Source organism: Heptranchias perlo, chromosome 8, assembly GCF_035084215.1.
Source record: "Heptranchias perlo isolate sHepPer1 chromosome 8, sHepPer1.hap1, whole genome shotgun sequence".
Lineage (NCBI taxonomy): Eukaryota > Metazoa > Chordata > Chondrichthyes > Hexanchiformes > Hexanchidae > Heptranchias > Heptranchias perlo.
The window spans coordinates 36,566,627-36,587,939 of NC_090332.1; the positions used below are offsets into that span (position 1 = coordinate 36,566,627).

A 21,313-nucleotide genomic window follows, 5' to 3' on the forward strand; every position below is an offset into this window, starting at 1 on the left:
GCACTGCATACTGCGAGATGTTCCAAAGGTCACCAGCAGAGGCCTGAAATGCTCCTGAGCCGTAGAAATTCAGCGCCACGGTGACCTTCACAGCCACAGGCAATGCTGTCCTCGCCCTGCTCTGAGGCTGCAGTTTTGGCCCCACCAGTTGCCAGATCTCGGTCACAGCTTCCTTGGTGAACCTCAGGCATCAGATGCAATCCTCCTCAGTCATGTTGAGATAAGAGAATTGGTCCCGGAAGGCCCTCATTGGATACGGCCTCCTGCTCAGTGCCCTGTGCCTCCTCGCCCTCCTTCTCCTCGCAGATTGACTTGCTGTGCGTGGCCTCTCTGCATGTTCCCAGTCATGTTCAATGCCCAGCAGAAGCCCTAGCAGACCACCCATGGTTGCCAGGAATGTTGCTGAATACGGTTGTATCTTTCTGAACTGCAAGGGAGTACCTGCCAAACCACTCTCAAACATACTTTAGCAACTCTCAGTAAGTATAGGGAGTTTCAGAAAACACTTTCTATTCCACCAGCAGCCAGAAGCAATAATCCAGCAACTAACCTGCATGGTTCCTTTAAGTAGCGCTGGTGGGGGGTCTGAGACACGTTCAGGTGTGCTTGGTTAAGACTGTGCGTTGAGTTTAGCATTAAGGTCCAAAATGGTGTCTATCACTTTAAGTCAACGTTGCAGACTGATTGCAAACATTTTCTCCCTACTTTACATGCTTCCGGCTTCGGTATTTACACATGCGTTAACTCCTATGTTTCCAGCGTCACATGTGCCGGACGCCATCTTGGATGTTGGAGAGGCCACGTGGCGCCCAAACAATGGGCGCTACACGGCCCAATTTAGCGCCCATAAAGTTTAATTTTTTTTATTTAAATAGAAAGAAGGGAATCTATTAATTGTATCATGTGATTTACATCAATTAGTGTTAACTGTATTCAGGTGGTGTGTGTCAATTGGGGGCTCTCTTGTAACTTTTTATATGTAAGGAATCTTACAACACCAGGTTATAGTCCAACAAATTTATTTTAAAATCACAAGCTTTCAACTTTTTATATGAGAGCTTATCTCGGGTGTGGTGTGTGTGTAAAGAGGATCTCTGTGAATAAAGGATTGGAAGCAACTGAAGACCAGGCTCCAGTATTCTATCCTTCACTACTTGGCTATCCAATATGTAGCACTTCCAGGCCCCAAAAGGAAAGTTAAAAAATTACTTGTTTGGCCCTCTTCCGACCCCGGCTCCTCTTCTCGCTATCTTCAGCTGACAAAAAAGCTACAACGGCTTCCCCACTCAGGCCACCAGTTAAAATTGCAGTCGGGAAGGTGAGTTCTTAGTGGCTGTCCGGTGGCTAAGTAAGCTGGGCAATTTTAATTGCCCATTTCGCTGGGCAGATCGGGTTAAAATCACCCTCAGAATTACTCCGTACAAGTAATAATTTGCTCTAAGCAGGGAGGTCCGAATTCACATTTTAAATCATCTCTCATTTATAGCTCATTGGGGATTCTTCAGAAGCCTGACTCTGTGTACCATCCTGTATGAATGGTTGTTTGAAAATATTGGCTTCAATACAGTTTGTGCAGCTGTGCCAAGAATCCTGCTGGGCTAAATACCGTAAGATCTTAAATCAGATCCTTGCTTGCAGAAGAAGATATCAATGCTCCTAAACCTTAAAATGTATCTGAGTGGGAGCACAGAGAGTTTGGTTGGTCAGAGTATTGTGTTACTGTACTTTTTTATGTACTACTCAAGGCCCTCTAATCCCGAGAACCTCCATTTTGAATAAATTTCTGTAAGATTGTGCATCCCAAAATTGAACCATTGTACAGCAACACTATTGTATGAGTAATTAGCCGACTGTCAGTGTAAAGGGTCACACCAGTAGTACAAATTCAGGTCATGGGACAGTAAAATCTGGAGTGAAACATAGTGGCCCCGATATTTACGAGGAGGCGTGGGGGGAGCGGGGGCACGTGTTCGCGGCCGGGAAACCCGGGAATACCGGGAAGGCGGAGGTCCTGCCGAATTTATTTACCCGGTTCCGGCCCGGCAGCAGGCCAGATTGAAGGCTGGCCAGCTGCCGGATGGGAAAGCCTGCTGTAGAAGGCAGCAGCCCGGAATGCTGGGGATATGGGGGGGCGCGTGGGGGGAGTGATCGCGCAAGGAGAAAGAGAACCCCGGAGGGGAGGGGGGAACGGGGAGAGAAATCCCTGCAGAAGATGTGCTTGAGGGGCCAGAGGAAACATTCCTGCTCCTCCTGGCCCACATCTGCTGGAAAAGCACATACTGGCTGGATCCGGCAGTTCTCGCCTCCTTTCAGCAGCCGGGTTTCCCGAGCCCTGAGCAGGTTACTCAGACGTCCCCACCTCCACACCATTGCGGTAAAACCGGAAGACGGTGCGTTCGCGGCGGGTTGGGGTGGGGTTTCACATTTTTAACAATTTAATCTCCCCCCACCCCGACCCTCTCCCGCCCATTGTGGGGGTTAAACCCCCCCTCCCTCCACCGTGTATTTTTTCACAGCGTTCCTTAATGCTGGCCATGAATGAATGCTAATGCGCATTATGCATGCACGAGCAAAATTAAGGGTCATAATGTCGATATGATTGGGGATGATCTGGGAGAGAAACCATAGTCCACAGCTTTGCATCACACAAGGGGATTGAGCAACAGGCTGCATTTCTGGACTTTCCATTCAGCATTATTCTGGATACACAACATAAAGGGGATTTCATTCACCACTCCTCTGGCACTCGACTTGACTGAAGCAGGAGCAAAAAAGGACTGGCAGAAATGAAGGTGGCACGAAAGGTGTACTGTCCAGACTTACTCTATGCTACTCATTGGGTACACTGTTCCAGGCATGCTACCTGGGATTGACAGAAGTGCAGTGCCCACATTGGCAGCTGAGGTTTAGCAGGCAGAGTTTGTACCATCTCCAACAGAACGACCCCCAGATAATATCTGCCATCCAGATGGGACTGCCACTACCACGGTCCTCAGTTACTACACTTTAACTCCTTCCAGGATACCGCTGGGTACAACTGCAGTGCCACCCAGTTTGTTACTTACAGATGCACCACAGTTGCTTTATTTGGAAGCAGCAACACCTTCCGCTAAGTAGCAGCAGCAGCATAAAAGGGCTGCACAATTTAACCAAACTGCTGGCTTTCCCTGAGCACAAGAGGTGATTTATTGTACTTATGTAGCCTTTTGGGCACTTGAACAGAAGGGGATTCTATTCTCAATATCTAGCTGGTCTGTGACCACTGGAACAGAATCATGCAGGTCAATGCCTGGTTTCCTGGCAGCTCTCACAATGCATTTATTTTGCGCTACTCATTTGAGTCAGGTTTTATTTGAAGCGGAAAGTACAGTGAAAGGATGGCTCCTGGGAGACCAATGTTACCCTCTTCAGTTTTGGCTAATGACACTATTGAGGCAAATAGAGACAGAACCTGAGTGCCAATATAACTAAGCCCCTACAACCAGCAAGATCTTTATTAAGCATACAATGGGTATCTTGAAGCAGCGCTTTAGATATCTAGACAGATCAGAGAATGCATCACAGTATAACCCTCTCGCAACCCTGCTTCAGGTCTCTAGCATCTTTGTCATGTTCCACGTGCTCTATAACTTTGCTCTACAAAGAGGCCTAACCATGGAGGAAGAAGAGTTGAGTCCAGAAGAATGCCAGTGCAGGAGAGAGGCAGTGAAGATGAGAGAGTAGCTCTTGAAATACTAGTACAACCTGGAAGACCGGTGTACCAGGTGGCAATAGAGGTTATTGATAGCTAACTGCCTGGCCTGCCCCTTTAATGAGCCCTCCTGTCCAAATTTACAAAAAAGCTGTCCTAAAACACCATCAACAACACTGTCCTGAGCACTTCCTCCATTAGCACCAATGTCCATCATTAGCTGTGATGCTGTATCATTCTGCACAAACACAAAAAATATCCTCAGCACAACGTACAAATCAACTTCATAAAATTTATTGAATAAATTCAGCCATGTGTGAATAATGTCAGCATTTTTTTTTGCTACAGTGCTTCCCATTTGGGTGGTGGATTGTCACACAAAGGGTTGTAGAAGTTTTGAACTCTCTTCCGCAAACGGCAATTGATACTAGCTCAATTGATAAATTTAAATCTGAGATAGATAGCTTTTTGGCAACCAAAGGTATTAAGGGATATGGGCCAAAGGCAGGTATATGGAGTTAGATCACAGATCAGCCATGATCTTATCAAATGGCGGAGCAGGCACGAGGGGCTGAATGGCCTACTCCTGTTCCTATGTTCCTATGTGTGATGTCTAACACCTAATCTACAATAAAAACAAAAAATGCTGGAGGAGCTCAGCAAGTCAAGTAGCATCTGTGGAGAAAGAAACCGAGTTAATGTTTCAGGTCGAAGACCTTTCGTCTGGTGTTTATTTGCCTCCTAAATGCTGTTCGAAGGTAATTAAGGGGATTTACTTTTCTCCCTTTTTCGCTAGTTGATGCTCACAGCTCACAAAACAACTAAGGGCACTAAATTGCACGCCTGGTGCATCCTCAGCGCAGGATAACTTTGTGCGGCCACCGCACTGAGGGGACTTCTCCAGTGTTGCAACCTTATTAACATATGGTTGCTGTGAAGCCAGGTACTTTGCCTAACTCACAGAGATAAGGGGAGAGTGCAATTTCTGGAGAAGTGGCTTGCAAGTGCAAGAGTAGCTCCTTGAAACTGCATGGTACTTCCTGGAGGGCACCAAAAGGATGGTTTAGGGAACAGCTTTAATGAAAGTGTTGCAGAACGAGTGTAAAGTCTGGGAGCTTTGGGGTGGAGAAGTCAAGTTCCTGAAAAAATGTCTCCAAATGGCTGTTCCACTCCACAGAAATTCCAAGACTCACAAGTCAAAACAAAAATGAAAAGTGACATGTCACGACAAAAAGGAAGCAAACAAAACAATTAGGTCACCTTTAAAAGGGTCTAAGAGCTGTTGCACTGTTGCCACAGCCCTCTGCTCCAGGTTTTTTTGGCACCCATGGCTCAAAGTGGCACAGTTTTTGGAGCAGCCTGAACACTCCAGTGCAATGGCTCGAATAAATTTTAGAATGAGGCTTGTGCAAGTCTCTTGTGATCCTGGTGTAGGCTCTGTGCAAAATCTAGGATGGGCGCAGATCTGGCACAGGGATGAAATTCCAGATTTTTTGTTCCCTTTGCACTGTGCCCATGCCTTTGCTGGCAGCACAATTACAGGCCCTAAACTGTGTATAAACCAGCAGGTTTTATTGCTTCCAAAAATGTTTACTCCTGATTAGCACACCAACAGCAATCTCTAGGTATCAATTTTATGCATTAATAAATATGTAAATAGTTTTCTGAAATATTTGGCAAATCGATATGTTAACCTTCTCTTTTAGTTGTCTTGGAACCAGTGTGTTTACACAGTGGGTTTCTGTTTGTACTCTGCTGTACCTAACATTTGTAGCAAATGTTTCCTATCTAGATTTTTAATGGCAAGAATTTTGATTTTTTTTTATTATTCGTTCATGGGATGTGGGCGTCGTCGGCGAGGCCGGCATTTATTGCCCATCCCTAATTGCCCTTGAGAAGATTGTTACTATTAAAAGTCTGAAAGCGAAAATCCTTTAAGCATTCCTCTTTAAGTTTTTGAGAAAAGTTTGCTTCCACCAGAGGTGGACTACTCACACAGTCATACATGCAAATCCAGGCACACGTACTAGGGAATGTCTGAGAGAAACTATCTTTGCAGGTTCTGCTTCACCAAGGAGGAAGTGACAGAATTGATCTGTCTGTTGGAAATTAAACCTGCAAACAATCTCCTCCACAGGAATGATAATTCCAGTAACAATTGATGTCCCCACAACCTGATATGTTCTGCCTCAGGCTCATTTCAAGCTACTACAGGAACATCGACACCATCAGTCAATCCACAGTGCACAGAAGCATCAAGAAGCTCACTGATGTGTACACCTTCATTATTTATCCCATGGAAAACTGGAAGCAGAACAAAAAGGCACTGCAATTATTCCACATCATAGATTTCCCCAAAATCTATGGTGTTATTAACTGTTCCCACATTGCCATCCAGGTCCCAACACACAATCCCTTGGCCTTCAGGAACTGCAAGGGGTTCCATTCTATCGATGTAGAGATGATTAATGACCAGTAACACAGAATCATGCTGATCAATGCCCTTTTCCAATGCAGCAGTCATGACATATTCATTTTAAGACAATCCGCTGTGCCTGGGTTAATTGAAGGAGAAGGCAAACAGCAGAAGACCAAGGCTATCCTCTGAAGCCCTAGCCCATAACATTATTCCAACAGGCCTGAACACTGGTTAATCAAATATACAACAAGATGCATGTAGCCACCAGGATCATTATTGGGTACAATATAGGCACCTTGAAGCAGTGCTTCAGTGCTTCCCAACCCCTGCAATCACTGAGCTCCTAACTACACATCAAATCCAGACTGGAAGGTTGCTGTGAATAAGCACAAATTGACAGATGTTCACCAGCTGCGTGAGTGCAAAGCTTGCAACACTCCGTTCCCACTTTCTTGGCGCTGGGATCAAAAAATATGCCCTCATGTATCATGTTAACAAGCTATGCAAATATTCTCTGTAGTTTGCGTTATACGGACTTGTAATAGATTACTTATATATGTGTGGTGGAGAATACGGCACTAACCTATGAGACACGTGAAAAAATTTCTAATGCTGTGCAATGTTTTTAAAAGGGAGGACGGGCATAGATCAGAGCTGAAAAACTCAAGCAGACTTTGCTTGGCTGAATTGGGTAGAAACCAGTCATGCTCAGCTCTCGAGCTTTTAGGCTTTGGATTTTTCGCTGTTGCTGATTAGGTTATGTAAAATATGTAGCATAAAATTGTTTCAACAAATCTATCAAGCTGATTAGTAACTATAATGATTCAGTGGCAGATGGTGACTAATTCTCATTAACATGTAAATTTTATGGGTAACAACTGTAATAATAAAATATGAATGTAATGTACAACTTAATCAGCTGAATCTATTAAGATGCTATTGATGAAAAATATAACTTGAATAGTTAAGAATAATTGTTGTAATATTTTTTGCAATATACCTAGTTATGACTGCAATAAAGATATAATTAATGACTTCATCCATCTAATATCAATAATATTAATACATTTTTTAAAAACCTATTTATCTGTTTTAGATCTTCAAAGATAAGTGACTTTTTAGAGGTTACTGCCAATTTATTAACATATTTAGATCCCATTCTGATTTATATTCCCACCAGGTCTGATCAACATTTTGAAATGCCACATTCAGATAGTTCAACAAAGCTAATTTCAATGCAATGTTCATATAATCCACTTTTTAAAATTTAAACTGTGTTCTTCAGATACAATAATCTCTACAGTGCAATACATTCTCTCTGTAACACTGTGATATACACCGTCTGCGTGGAGCCTCTCCTGCGCCTCTTGCGCAAGGGGCTGTCGGGACTGGCTCTGCGCGAGCCGGACGTGGGGGTCGTCCTTTCGGCTTACGCCGACAACGTGCTCCTCGTGGTCATCGATCCCCTTGACTTGCGGAGGATGCGCGAGTGCCAAAAGGTCTACTCTGCGGCGTCCTCCGCAAGGATCAACTGGGAGAAATGTTCCGGACTCCTGGTGGGTCAGTGGCGGGTGGACTCCCTGCCGGAGGAGCTAAGGCCTTTCGCCTGGAGTACCACGCACCTCCGGTACTTGGGAGTCTACCTCGGCACTGCCGAGGAAGCCTGGCCGGCAAACTGGGAAGAGCTGGAGGCCAAAGTCACCGCTCACCTGGCGCGCTGGACAGGACTGCTCCGAGTGTTATCCTACAGGGGTCGAGTGCTGGTCATAAACCAGCTGGTGGCCGCCATGTTGTGGTACCGGTTGGTCACTTTGACCCCTCCCCCTGAGTTTGTCGCCAAGATTCAGAAGAAGTTCGTCGACTTCTTCTGGGCCAAAGGGATGCACTGGGTCGCTGCCGCGGTCCTGAGTCTCCCGCTTAGGGAGGGCGGTCAGGGGCTGGTGTGCGTCCGCACCCAGGTGGCAACTTTCCGCCTTCGGACGCTGCAGCGATACCTGTACGTTGAGCGTCCTCTTAGATGGCGTGCGCTGGCGACGTATTTTTTCCGCCAGCTGCACGGCCTGAACTACGACACGCAGCTCCTGTTCGTCTCGCTGCTGGGCGGCCGCACGTCTTTGCAGGAGCTGCCTGTCTTTTACCAGGATCTGCTCAGGGTCTGGACCATGGTTGCCTCCAGCCGGAGCTCTCGTCCGTCGGGGGTAGCGGCCGTCCTGCAGGAGCCGCTGCTCGGGAATCCGTTCCTCCGCGGTGTCGGCTTCGGCCGCTCGTGGCTGACGGAGCGGAGGGCCGTGGCCGGTCGGGTGACCAGAGTCAGGGACGTCCTGGATGGCGGAGGGTCGGGTTGGTTGGAGCCGTGGGCGCTTGCCGCGCGGATGTCCTCGTGGCGTGCCGGGGACGCGGCCGTCGCCATCCAGGCGTTGAAATCGGCGCTCGGCCCTGACTCCACTCGGGGTGTGGAGGCTGCTCAAGCGTGCGGAGCCATCCCATCTGATCTGACCCCCGTTCGGACGGAATTCCTCATCGGCGCCAGGCCCCGAAACCTCCCTCGGAGGGCTGCGCCTCACAACTTGAGCCGTCTCTCGGAAATTCCCTCCGTGCCGATTCACTCCGCACGGAGGGATTTCCTGTACGGGCTGCTCCTGCACACTCTCCACTTCCTCGCCCTCGTCTCTCGCCCGGACACGCCCTGGCGTACCATCCTGCCGTCCGGCGGAGGCGGGGGTCCCCAGTGGGGGGGCTCTCTACACAGGGGTCCTCCCGTGTTACTTCGGGGATCTGGGGTGGAGAGTGTTGCACGGAGCAGTCGCGTGCAATCGGTGTTTACGCCATTTTACGGACACCCAGGCCGCTTGCAATTTCTGCGGCCTGGAGGAGTCCGTGTTTCACATGTTCACCGGGTGTGAAAGACTGCAGCCCCTGTTTCATTATTTGGAGGGGCTGCTCCTCAGGTTCTGGCTGCACTTCAGTCCCACACTCTTGATCTTTGGCCGCCCGGTGAGGAGGGGGGCGGGCAGGTCAGTGGACGTCCTCGTGGGCCTGCTCCTGGGCCTGTCCAAGGTGGCTATCCACAGGTCCAGGTTGCTCGCGGCCCGGGGGGCGGTCGCTCGGCCTGTCTACCTCTCTTCCGCGGAATGCTCCGCGCCCGGGTGGCCCCGTAGATGGAGCACGCGGTGTCTGCCGGTACGCTTGAGGCTTTCCGCGACCAGTGGGCACCGCCGGGGCTGGAGTGCATCCTGAACGAGGGAAATAAAATTTTAATTTGAAACTTGGTTTTGGTTCTTTTGGTTTTTAGTTTTTAAGCACACCCTACACCCCCCCTTCTTATAAAAGGGGGACTAAGAAAAAGAAAAAACAACTGTTGCCAAATATCAGAACAAAAAAAAAACACTGTGATATAACATGACTTCTCCTTTAGCACATATTCTTTAGGGGTCCCAGAATAACAAGGAAACAATAGACTAGGAATGAGCAAACTTATTATCTTGGTGGGTCATTTAGTTCTGTACCTTGGAGCCCTGCTAGCTACATATGCCATGGATTCATAGAATCATAGAATCTTATAGCACTGAAGGTGGTCATTCGGCCCATTGTGCCTGTGCTGGTTCTTTGAATGAGCTGTCCAATTTAGTCCCACAACCCAGCTTTTTCCCCATAACCCTGCAAATTAGCCCTCTTCCAGTACATGCCCAATTATCTTCTGAAAGTTCCTATGGAATCTGATTCCACCACCCTTCCAGCTAATGCGTTCCAGATCTTAACAACCCTCTGTGTGAAAAAAATTTCTTCTCATTTCCCCTCTAGTTCTTTTGCCAATTATTTTAAATCTATGACCTTTGGTTACTGACCCATTTGCCAGAGGAAACAGGTTCTCCCTATTTGCTTTATTAAAACCCCTCATAATTTTGAATACCTCTATTAGGTCTCCCCTTAACCTTCTCTGCTCTAAGGAGAACAATCCCAGCTTCTCCAATTTCTCCACATAATTGGAGTCCCTCATCGCTGGTATCATCCTGGTAAACCTCCTCTCTACCCTCTCCAAGGCCTTGACATCTTTCCTGAAGTGTGGTGCCCAGAATTGTATACAATACTCCAGCTGAGTGCTAACCAGTGATTTGTAATGGTTTAGCATGACCTCCTTGTTTTGTATTCAATGCCCCTATTTACAAAGCCAAGTATCCCATACGTTTCATAAACGTCTTATCAACCTGCCCTATCACCTTCAATATTTTGTGAATATGCACCCCAGACCCCTCTGCTCTTGCACTCCCCTCAAAATGATACCATTTAGATTATACTGCCTCTCCATGTTGTTCCTCCCAAAGTGCATAACTTCACACTTATCCACATTAAATTGTATCTGCCATGTGTCTTCCAGTCTGTCTATGTCCTCCTGAAGTTTGCTACTATCCTGCTCACTATTTACTACGTTGCCAAGTTTTGTATCATCCACAAACTTTGAAATTGTACTTCCTATTCCCAAGTTCAGGTCATTTATATATAACAAGAGAAGCAATGGTCCTAATACCGACCCCTGGGGGACCCCACTGCACACTTCTCTCCAGTCAGAAAAACATCCATTCACCATTGCTCTCTGCCTTCGATCCCTTAGCCAATTACGTATTCAAGTTATCACCGTTCCTTTAATACCATGTGCTTACATTTTCTGAATACGTCTGTTATGTGGTACTTTATCAAATTCCTTTTGAAAGTTCATAAATACAACATCTACTGCACTACCTTCATCAACCCTCTGTTACTTCATCAAAGAACTCGATCAGGTTAGTCAGACACTGCCTTTAACAAATCCATGCTGGCTGCCCCTTATTAACCCATGCTTCCCCAAGTGAGAATTAAGTTTGTTCTTGACAATGGTCTCTAGTAGTTTTCCCACCACTGACGTTGGACTGATTGGCCTGTCATTACCAGGTTTATCCCTCTCACCTTTTTTGAACAGGGTGTAACATTTGCAATCCTCCAGTCCTCTGGCACCACTCCCATATTCAAGGAGGATTGAAAGATTGTGGTCAGAGCTTCTGTATCTCTACCCTAGCTTCCCTCAGCAACCGAGGATGGATCCCATCTGGACCGGTGACTTGTTAACTTTGAGTGATGCCAACCTATTTAGCACCCCCTTTCTATCTATTTTTACCTTGTCCAATATCTCTTCTCCCCTCTCCTCTACTGCGACATTAACTTCATCCTCTTCTTTTGTGAAAACAGATGCAAAGTACTCATTCAGGAACTCAGTCATGCCCTCTGCCTCCACAAGAAGATTTCCTTTTTTGTCCCTAATCGGCCCCACCATTGCTTTAGCTATTCTTTTACTTTTTATATGTTTATAAAAGATTTTTGGGATCCCTTTTATGCTACCCACTAATCTTTTCTCATGCTCTCTCTTTGCCCTTCTTATATCCTTTTTCAATTTCCCCCTGCACTCTCTGTATTCTGCCTGCTTTTCTATTGTATTCTGTACCTGGCATTTGTCATAAACCTCATTTTTCTGTTTTAATTTAACCTCTATTTCCTTTGTCACACAGGGAGCTCTAGCTTTGGATGCCCCATCTTTCCTCCTTATGGGAATATGCTTGGTTTGTACCCGAACTATCTCTGCCTGGAAGGCCTGCCATTGCTCATTTGCTATGTTCCTGGCCAACCTTTGTTTCCAGTCCACCTGTCCTTCTCAAAGCACAGAAATTGGCTCTCTTCCAGTTGGGTATTTTCTCCTTTGATTTTTCTTTGTCCCTTTCCATAACTACTTGAAACCTAATTATATTATGATCACTATTACCCAGTTGTTCTCCCACTGAAACACACTTCACTTGCCCTACTTCATTCCCCATAAGTAGATCCGGCACTGCTCCCTTCTTCGGTGAGCTAGAAACATACTGATTAAGAACATTCTCCTGTACACATTTTAGGAATTCTTCACCCTGCTTGCCCTTTACATTGCTTTTTCCCAGTCTATATTAGGGTAATTGACGTCCCCTGCTATTACTGCTCTGTTATTTCTACATTTCTCTGAAATTTGCCGACAGATTTGCTCCTCTATCTCCTTCTCACTATTTGGGGGTCTGTAGTAAACACCCAGCAATGTAACAGCTCCTTTTCGATTCCTTAACTATAACCAAATAGATCTAGTCTTTGAACCCTCTAGTATATCGTCCCCCTGTAGAAATTTAATATTATCTTTGATTAATGTTGCCACCCCACTTCCTGTCTTTTTTCCTTCCCTATCCCGTCTGATTACATTGTAGCCTGGAATCTTTAGTTCGCATTCCTGCCAATGTTTAAGCCAGGTCTCTGTTATAGCCACTATATCATAATCCCATATAGCAACTTGCGCCTGTAGCTCGTCAACCTTAATTGTAACACTCCTCGCATTAACACACAAGCATTCCAACACCATGCCAGTCGGCTCTGCTTTTTTTGTCCATCTAATTCTTGCTCTTTCTACACTAGTCTTTGTTCTGTTGCTGTTTGTCCCTCCTAGTTTTCTATGCCCCTTGTCTCTCCTCTCTGCTGCTGTATCCTGGTGCCCCTCCCCAAGCCAAATTAGTTTAAGCTAGTTAACCTCCCTGTGAGGACATTGGTCCCAGCTCTGTTCAGGTGCAACTCATCCAGCTTGCACAGGTCCCTCCTGCCCCAGAACTGGTCCCAATGGCCCAAGCATCTGAAGCCCTCCCTCCTGCATCACTTCTCCAGCCATGCATTCACCTGCACTATTTTCCTGTTTCTGTTATCAGTAGCACGTGGCACTGGGAGTAATCCAGAGATTACCACCTTTGAAGTCCTGTTCTTTAGTCTTTTTCCTAGCTCCTGAGACAATGCCTGTAGGGCCTCAACTCTTTTCATACATATGTCATTGGTTCCAACATGTTCCCCTTCTCCTTGCAGAATGTCCTGCACCCTGGGCTGGGTATGGAGTGGTTCTCTAGGCAACACGACCGTACAAACCCTCTGTGCACCTGCTCGGATGCATTTGGGACTGGAACATGGGGCAGTTTACTCCAGCCTTCGTGCTTTTGTAGACCCAGTAGCAGTAATATTGGAGGTGGGGGGGGGGGGGGGGTGGTGAAGATTTGTGCTCGTATTATGCAAGGAGGATGTAAAAAGAATGATGTGAACCTCTTAGTCCTGGTTCTTGAGAGATCCCAGCCACTTTTTTGTGAGTAATATTTCTAACTCTCAGCTACTAAATGTGCCGAAAACAAACCCCATGCTGTAGTATCTTTGTTTAGTTCCTGAACGAAGTGTTCTTGAGGCTGATTCCACTGTCCTGTCGAAGGGGAGTTGGGACTGCTGCTCCTCACATGCAGTGCATACCACTAGTACATTGACCGGACCTCACTTGAGTTTGCTAGCTCAGCTAATTTAAATGGTTAGAATGCAATCCTTGCACATATAGGTCCGGGTGCAGGGAAAATTTAATGGGATGCAGTCACTTGGATGCAGAGGGGATTCTTCCAGCATTTACAAATCGAGAAAGTGTTTGTTGTCTAATATTTGTCAGCCTTTCCAAAGGCAATACTGCAGGTGGGGCAAAAAAAAGGGGCCAAAGCAAGGGAAAGCTGACCCAATATTGAGGCATAAAATGAAGCCTGTGTGGACAAGTTGCAGAGCAGCACAGCCCCCAACACTGTTTGATGACTGGCAAAGTTAACGTGTTCCTGCGTGGAGGGGTGGGTGGGGGAGGGAGGCGAGGAAGCTTTACCCTGTGTGGCACTCAGGGCACCCTCCCTACAAGACAGCAGTGCATTGTGCTTGACAAGAGATGGTGGCCAGACTCAACACTGTACATCACCTGCAGGACCCAGTGTCAGATGTGGGAAAAGGTGGTATACCGAAAGAAACCTGCAGATAAGAACACCCAATAGTGCCATGTACCAGGTAGATGGCTCAAGATTGCATGCCACAAAGTACTGCCTGTCAACCGGTTCCACATTTACTGGTCAACCACACCAAAACCTCACACAGCCTTATAAAAGAAAGAACAAATGTGCATTTATTTAGCACCTTTCACACCCTCAGGTGGTACCAAAAAGCTCTCCACAGCCAATGAAGTAGCTTCGAAATGTAGTCACTATTGTAATGTAGTGAGATGTAGCAGCCAATGAGCACACAGCAAAATGCCACAAACAACAATGAGGTAAATAACCAGAGAATGTGCTTTAGTGATGTTGTTTGAGGGATAAATATTGGCCAGGACATCAGGAGAACTCCCTTGCTCTTCTTCAAAATGTGCCATAGGATCTTGTCCACCTGAGCAGTTAGGCTCTTGGTCACATTGGCAAGTTGGTGTGCCAAGGGCTGCAGATATGTGGCATGCTTCTTGTCATCCTGTACCACCTCAACCGTGAAATACTGGATTTGAGTCACTTTAAAAAACAAACTTACTTTAATTACCTTACGGACTTTAAAATATTTCCTCATAAATATTTGTCAAAACTATCAGTGAAAATGTAAATATGGAAAAATGCCTAATAAAACTGTACTACAAGGATTCTGTGTGCATTTCAAAAGAAAATATACAAAGCCTTTGTCACTTTAAGAGGTCCTTTGCTCATGAAGTTTCCCTTGCTTTCATTCCAAGTAGATGCAAAAGAAAAAAGAGAAAACTAAGTACAAACCATGCAGTTCTCAGCTTGGCCCAGTGGTATCATGTTTACCTCTTCAGCTTCAGCACCGTATGATATGAAACCATTTACTAACAGAAAATATTTCGAATTGCATTGTGAAAAATAAAAACCCTGATTCTAACAATCAATAATGACACTGTCATTACTTAAAGGGGAACAAACATGTGGGGGAGCACTTTTGTTCAAAGAACTCAAATATTTTATGTATTGAAAAGATATCATAGTATCATAGTATGTTACAACACAAAAGGAGGCCATTCCACCCATCGTGCCAGTGCCAGCTCTTTGGTAGAGCTATCCAATTAGTCTCACTCCCCTGCTCTTTCCTCATTGCCCTGTGATTTTTTTCCTTTCAAATATTTATTTATCCAATTCCCTTTTGAAAGTTACTATTGAATCTGCTTCTACCACCCTTTCAAGCAGTGCATTCCAGATCATTACAACTCGCTGCGTAGAAAAATGATTCCTCATGTCGCCTCTGGTTCTTTTGTCAATCACCTTAAATCTGTGTCCTCTGGTTACTGATCCTTCTGCCACTGGAAACAGTTTCTCCTTATTTATTCTATCAAAATCGTTCATGATTTTGAATGCCGTTATCAAATCTCCTCTTAACCTTCTCTGTTCTAAGGAGAACAACCCCAGATGCTCCAGCCTCTTCACATAACTGAAGTCCCTCATCCCTGGTACCATTCTAGTAAATCTCTTCTGCACCCTCTCTAAGACCTTGACATATTTCCTAAAGTCTGGTGCCCACAGTTGAACACAATTCTCCAGCTGAGGCCTAACCAGTGTTTTATAAAGCATAACTTCCTTGCTTTTGTACACTATGCCTCTATTAATGAAACCAAGGATAGAATCATAGAATCATAGAAAATTTACGGCACAGAAGGAGGCCATTCAGCCCATTGTGTCCTTGCCAGCTGAGAAACAAGCCACCCAGCCGAGATGTTTTTTTTAACAGCCTTCTCAACTTGTCCTGCCACCTTCAAAGATTTGTGTACATATACCCCCAGGTATGTGTTCCTGTTCCTGCACTCCCTTTAAAATTGTATAATTTAGTTTATATTGCCTCTCCTCATTCTTCCTACCAAAATGTATCACTTCGCACTTCTCTGTGTTAAATTTCATCTGCCATGTGACTGCCCATTTCACCAGTCTGTCTATGTCCTCCTGAAGTATGTTACTATCCTCCACATTGCTTACTACATTTCCGAGTTTCGTGTCATCTGCAAATTTTGAAATTATACTCTATATAGCCAGGTCCAGGTCATTAATATAAATCAAAAAGAGCAGTGGTCCTAATATTGATCCCTGGGGAACACCACTGTATACTTCCCTCCAGTCTAAAAAACAACTGTTCACCACTACTCTCTGCTTTCTGTCCCTTTGCCAATTTTGTATCCACTCTGCCACTGCCCCTTTAATCCTATGGGCTTTAATTTTGCTAACAAGTCTATTATGTGGTACTTTATCAAATGCCTTTTGAAAGTCCATATTCACACACCAACTGCACTATCCTCATCAACCCTATCCATTACTTCATCAAAGAACTCAATCAAGTCAGTCAAACACGATTTTCCTTTAACAAATCCGTGCTGACTTTTATTTACTTGCAATCCTCCAGTTCTCCGACACCACTCCCATTTCTAAGGAGGATTGGAAGATTGTGGCCAGAGCCTTCGCATTTACCACCCTTACTTCCCTCGGTAACCTAGGATGCATCCCATCTGGACCAGGTGACTTTTCTACTTTGAATACTATCAACATTTTAAGTACCTCCTCTATATCTATTTTAATCCTCTCCAATATCACTACTATCTCCTCCTTAACTGCTACATTGGCAGCATCCTGTTCGCTAGTGAAGACCGATGCAAAGTATTTATTTAGTACTTCAGTCATGCACTCTGCCTCCACAAGAAGATCTCCTTTTTGTGTCCCGAATCGGGCCCACCCTTCCTTTGACTAGCCTTTTGCAATTTATATGTTTGTAAAAGACTTTTGGGTTCCATTTTATGTTAGCTGCTAATCTATTCTCATACCCTCTCTTTGCCCCTCTTGTTCCTTTTTTTGACCTCCTCTGTACTTTCTGTATTCAGCTTGGTTTTCTACAATAACAAACCTCCTTTTTCTTTGTATAGTTCTAAAAACTATGACAATTTTCTTACCCCCTCAGAGGCCCTGACAGTCTGCTCTATGACATCACCAATGGAGGTATGCTCCACACAACAACAACAACACCAACAACTTGCATTTATATAGCGCCTTTAACGTAGTAAAACATCCCAAAGCACTTCACAGGAGCGATTATCAAACAAAATTTGACACCGAGCCAGATAAGGAGATATTAGGACAGGTGACTAAAAGCTTGGTCAAAGAGGTAGGTTTTAAGGAGCATCTTAAAGTAGGAGAGGTAGAGAGGCAGAAAGGTTTAGGGAGGGAATTCCAGAGCTTAGGGCCTAGGCAGCTGAAGACACGGCCGCCAATGGTGGAGCGATTAAAATCGGGGGTGCACAAGAGGCAAGACTTGGAGGAGCGCAGAGATCTCGGAGGGTTGCAGGGCTGGAGGAGGTTACAGTGAAAGGGAGGGCGAGGACATTGGAGGGATTTGAAAACAAGGATGAGAATTTTAAAATCAGAGCATTCCCGGACTGGGAGCCAATGCAAGCACAGGGGCGATGGGTGAATGTGACTTGGTGCGAGTTAGATACGGGCAGCAGAATTTTGGTTGAACTCAAGCTTATGGAGGATGGGAGGCCAGCCAGGACAGCATTGGAATAATCAAATCGAGAGGTAACAAAGGCATGGATGAGGGTTTCAGCAGCAGATGAGCTGAGGTGGGGTGGAGACGTGCGATGTTACGAGGGTGGAAGCAGGCGGTCTTGGTGATGGAGCGGATATGTGGTCAGAAGCTCATCTCAGGGTCAAATCGGATGCCAAGGCCACGAAGGTTGAGAAGACCGAAGACAATGGCTTCTCAATATTCAGCCTGGAATGACTCCATTAAAGACAGATGTTGTAACCTCAGACTGACTGAGTACTGATCCAAGACGACATGACTATGGGAAACTACACGATCAGTTGAATGCTCTGTATCCCAGACAACAGCATGGTCAACTTTGACAGTTCTCTATTTCTCTGAAGGATACAGCTGCTAAATTAAGATAAATAAGTCAGTTTGTTCTGGTCATAGGTCAGGAATTTTATACCTATACTAGCTGATCTCTTGTGGTGATGCTCATGATAGGTCAGAGGATATGCTGTTTTATAGTGACAGAACTATTATATTATTTAGTATGGAATGAATGATTTTGATGGTCAATGTGTACATGTTCCTTTAAGGTAGCAATGTGTAATTGCTATACCTTCCTTCAATTGGGGCTTAATTGTTCTTAGACAGATATTTAGGTCAATTAGAGGTTAGACTATCTTTTCTACTGAAATCAATTAGAAGGTATTTACTGTTGCAGGAGGTGTTTCTCTGCACATTGGAAAATATTACTTCCTTTAAAAGAAATGGCACAAAATTTGCAGGTGTGACTGTGTGACATGTGAATTCTGTCTCAAAATTGTTCTTCAGTAGTATTGCTCAAGGTTGGTTGGAGGAAACACTAAAGAATGCCGTTTGAAGTGTGATGTCTGAAGTGTGAAAAGAAATGTGACAATCATAGGAAGTGCACGCCCTATGCAAGATTATTTTATATATTATAAATATATTAGATTTTATTTTTGCTACAAAATACAAAACATCTGCTATATTTTCCTTCCTCTTTAAAGTTCAGCTGCAAACTTTGGGAACTACCTTGCTGGATAATTTATTGTGACTACAATGCCCCTTTATCATACTGACACAAATATACATACTACTTAGTGTGTCAAAAATGATGAACTCCTCTTACATGTATCTTAGGTGCGGAAGATTCCCAAATGCTCCTTGATCAATATGCACAAGAAGTTTTGCTTTATCAATTATTCTGTAAAACAAAAACAAAGAACTGAGCGATTAATTGTTACTCTGTTTTGTAAGCTGCTCAGCATAAACAATTTGTTAACATGGCATAGATAAACTGAAAGCAATGATATTGTAAATCCTGGTCCACAATACACTAATGGCTATAGCTATTAGAAAGTATATTTACAGAATCAGTTATTTATATACACCAGATTTCACAGTCTAAACAGTGGAGTTTGGAGAAAAATCTGTGGAGTTCCTACTTTATTTGCTTTCTTTTTTAAACCCTGAAACATTGTTAAAGCTTTTAAAAAATTACAATGTCAGACACAGAGCCATGAGATATAAATACTACCAAAGAAGCCTTGAATACAGATCTCCTTCATTTGAGGGTTAAACATTGGATTCCTATGTGATATTCTGTATATATTATAATTTTATTTTATTTTGTTAAATACTAAAATAAACTTGCATTCTGGCGGTGGAGGTTGATCCCGTTGGACGATGCTTTTTATTGAGCAAAACAGAGTACAGTGAATTAGGACAATTGTTGGGGTATGAGTTGCCATGGTTACAGTCAGCCTTCACTTGTGCTGAGATTGAGTGCACAGGTGTTTAAAGCTTTTTGACCATAAATAGCTCACAGATCTACTCATGGATTACCTTTGGTGACAGTAGCAAGAAAGATAATAAAGCCTGTAAAGGTACCCAGGAGATTATACAAACAAATGGATGCCAGGCACTGACCATAAATGCAGAGGGCAACAAGTTTATAGAAAAGAAGGTAGCTAGAAAACCTGACAAGCTAGTTTGGAAAAAGACACAGCCTGAAAGTCACAGAAAGATTGCAGTTGCAGAGGATTCTTTGTTCAGAATAATAAATCACTGTGTCTTGTAAGGACAATACCTACAAAATGTTGAGCTTTCTATCCGGAGCTAGAGAAGCACATATTGAAGAAAGGTTCAAAGAGATACTTAAGGAGACAGGTGATGGTGCTCTATGTGGGAATAAACAATATAGGGAAAAATAATATACGGTCCTTAAAGGTCACTTATACAAGGAGCAGCAAAGCGGAATTCAAGACGGTGTGCTAAAAATAACCCAGGTGCTACTGTGTTTTTAAACTTCTGAAAAAATCTAAGGCTAAGTCTTATATATATAAAGATGTTCAAAAAATTGGCTCTGTTATAAAAGCAGGAAAACAACAGTTATCTTCTGAGATTGATAATTTATGCTGGTTCCTTCTTTGTGATATTGTTTGAGTCACGCTTGGTTGCGAGCAGTGTTAGAACTTGGTGAGGAAAGGAACATTTAACTAGACTGCAATCACCATCTGTCCTCACTGGTGTTAAGATGACTCATAAAATGCAGAAATGTTGTCAGTCTCCAGCTGTGGGAGAGTCACTGTTGCTGACTCCTGCCATGCCTCTGCTGCTGGGTAAAAGAAAGAAAGACTTACATTTATATAATGAAGGGCTGAAGGGTCAGGCATGGGGTGGGGGGTGTCAATTTTTTATGGTGCCAGGAGGAGCACTTATGCTCCTAATTGCATTGGGGTCCTACTGATGTCAGAGAACGCTGATTTGAATGGGCTAACGAGGCTCCTGCCTTTTTCTGGCGAGCGCCTGGGCCGCCCATTTTAAGGGCCCCGCCAAAATGACAGAGACCCAGATGCCAGCAGGAATGGGGCAATAAGCGCTGCACTGTCATTTTCATCATGCTACTGCCCCGTTTTCATCTGGTTTGGAGGGGGGAGGGAGGGGGATGAAAAACTATTGGGTATTATTAAAATCCTTCTCAGCACATCTTGCTGTTGAGTTTAAACTCACACCAGATGCAGAGAATGAACCACAATGACTCAATGACTCAAATCTTGAAGCCGAGGATACACAAGCCTAGATTTTTCTGGGCTCGGCGGAAACATGGTGGTTCAGAACTTCTGCCTGACCACATGACTCTGTTGGCAACCAACCCTATTTATAGGGCAGGGGTGGGGTGTGGGTGGGGGTTAATTTTAAATGCAGGGTAAGCTTAAAGTGGGATTGATGCTTCCGACGGATAGTCCGCAACTAGGAGAGGAGGAAATTCAGTTTAGCGGCAGAAGGTAAAAGGCTGCTACAGCTTAAAGGCCCAGGATCACAGGAAATTGTGAAGGCAAGGGACAGAAAGCAAGACCACAAGAAGAGGCTTGAACTGGCAGAAGAAGGAGCAGCATCGTGAGTGCCTGCTGTGACTAAAAGGCCCCGCACCTCCAATTTCCACCCCAATTAAAATCAGGGCTCTAATAGCCTCAATTTTATAAACAATTGCTATTCAAGATGGTCCACCATCTTCTCAGGGCAAGTAGGGAGGGTAAATAAATGTGGCTTTGCCAGCATCGGAAATTAAAATTAAAATCACTCAGCAGCACCGAAGCTTTCACTGAATAGCAATTCCATGTCACTCATTCATCAGAAAGCTGGATTTAAAATGTTGCCATCAAATCACCATAGTGACACATTTTCCTCTTCTCTCCCACCAGATGAACAATTGGAGGCCAGGGACTTAGAAGAACCTTGTACTTCATAACACACAGTTCCTCAATCTAACCCTGCAAGCACCCCAGGAGATTTGGACA

At 44.6% G+C, this 21,313-nt stretch overlaps 1 protein-coding gene across 2 annotated transcripts in view; it reads right to left on the reverse strand.

Moving 5' to 3' along the window:
• LOC137324552 (follicle-stimulating hormone receptor-like) overlaps positions 1 to 21,313 on the reverse strand; it is a 157,574-nt gene that overhangs the window by 39,441 nt on the left and 96,820 nt on the right. For both annotated transcript variants that reach the window (XM_067988963.1, XM_067988964.1), the window contains one exon: positions 18,643 to 18,717. In XM_067988963.1, the coding sequence (XP_067845064.1) occupies positions 18,643 to 18,717 (75 nt within the window). The remainder of the gene's footprint in view (positions 1 to 18,642; positions 18,718 to 21,313) is intronic.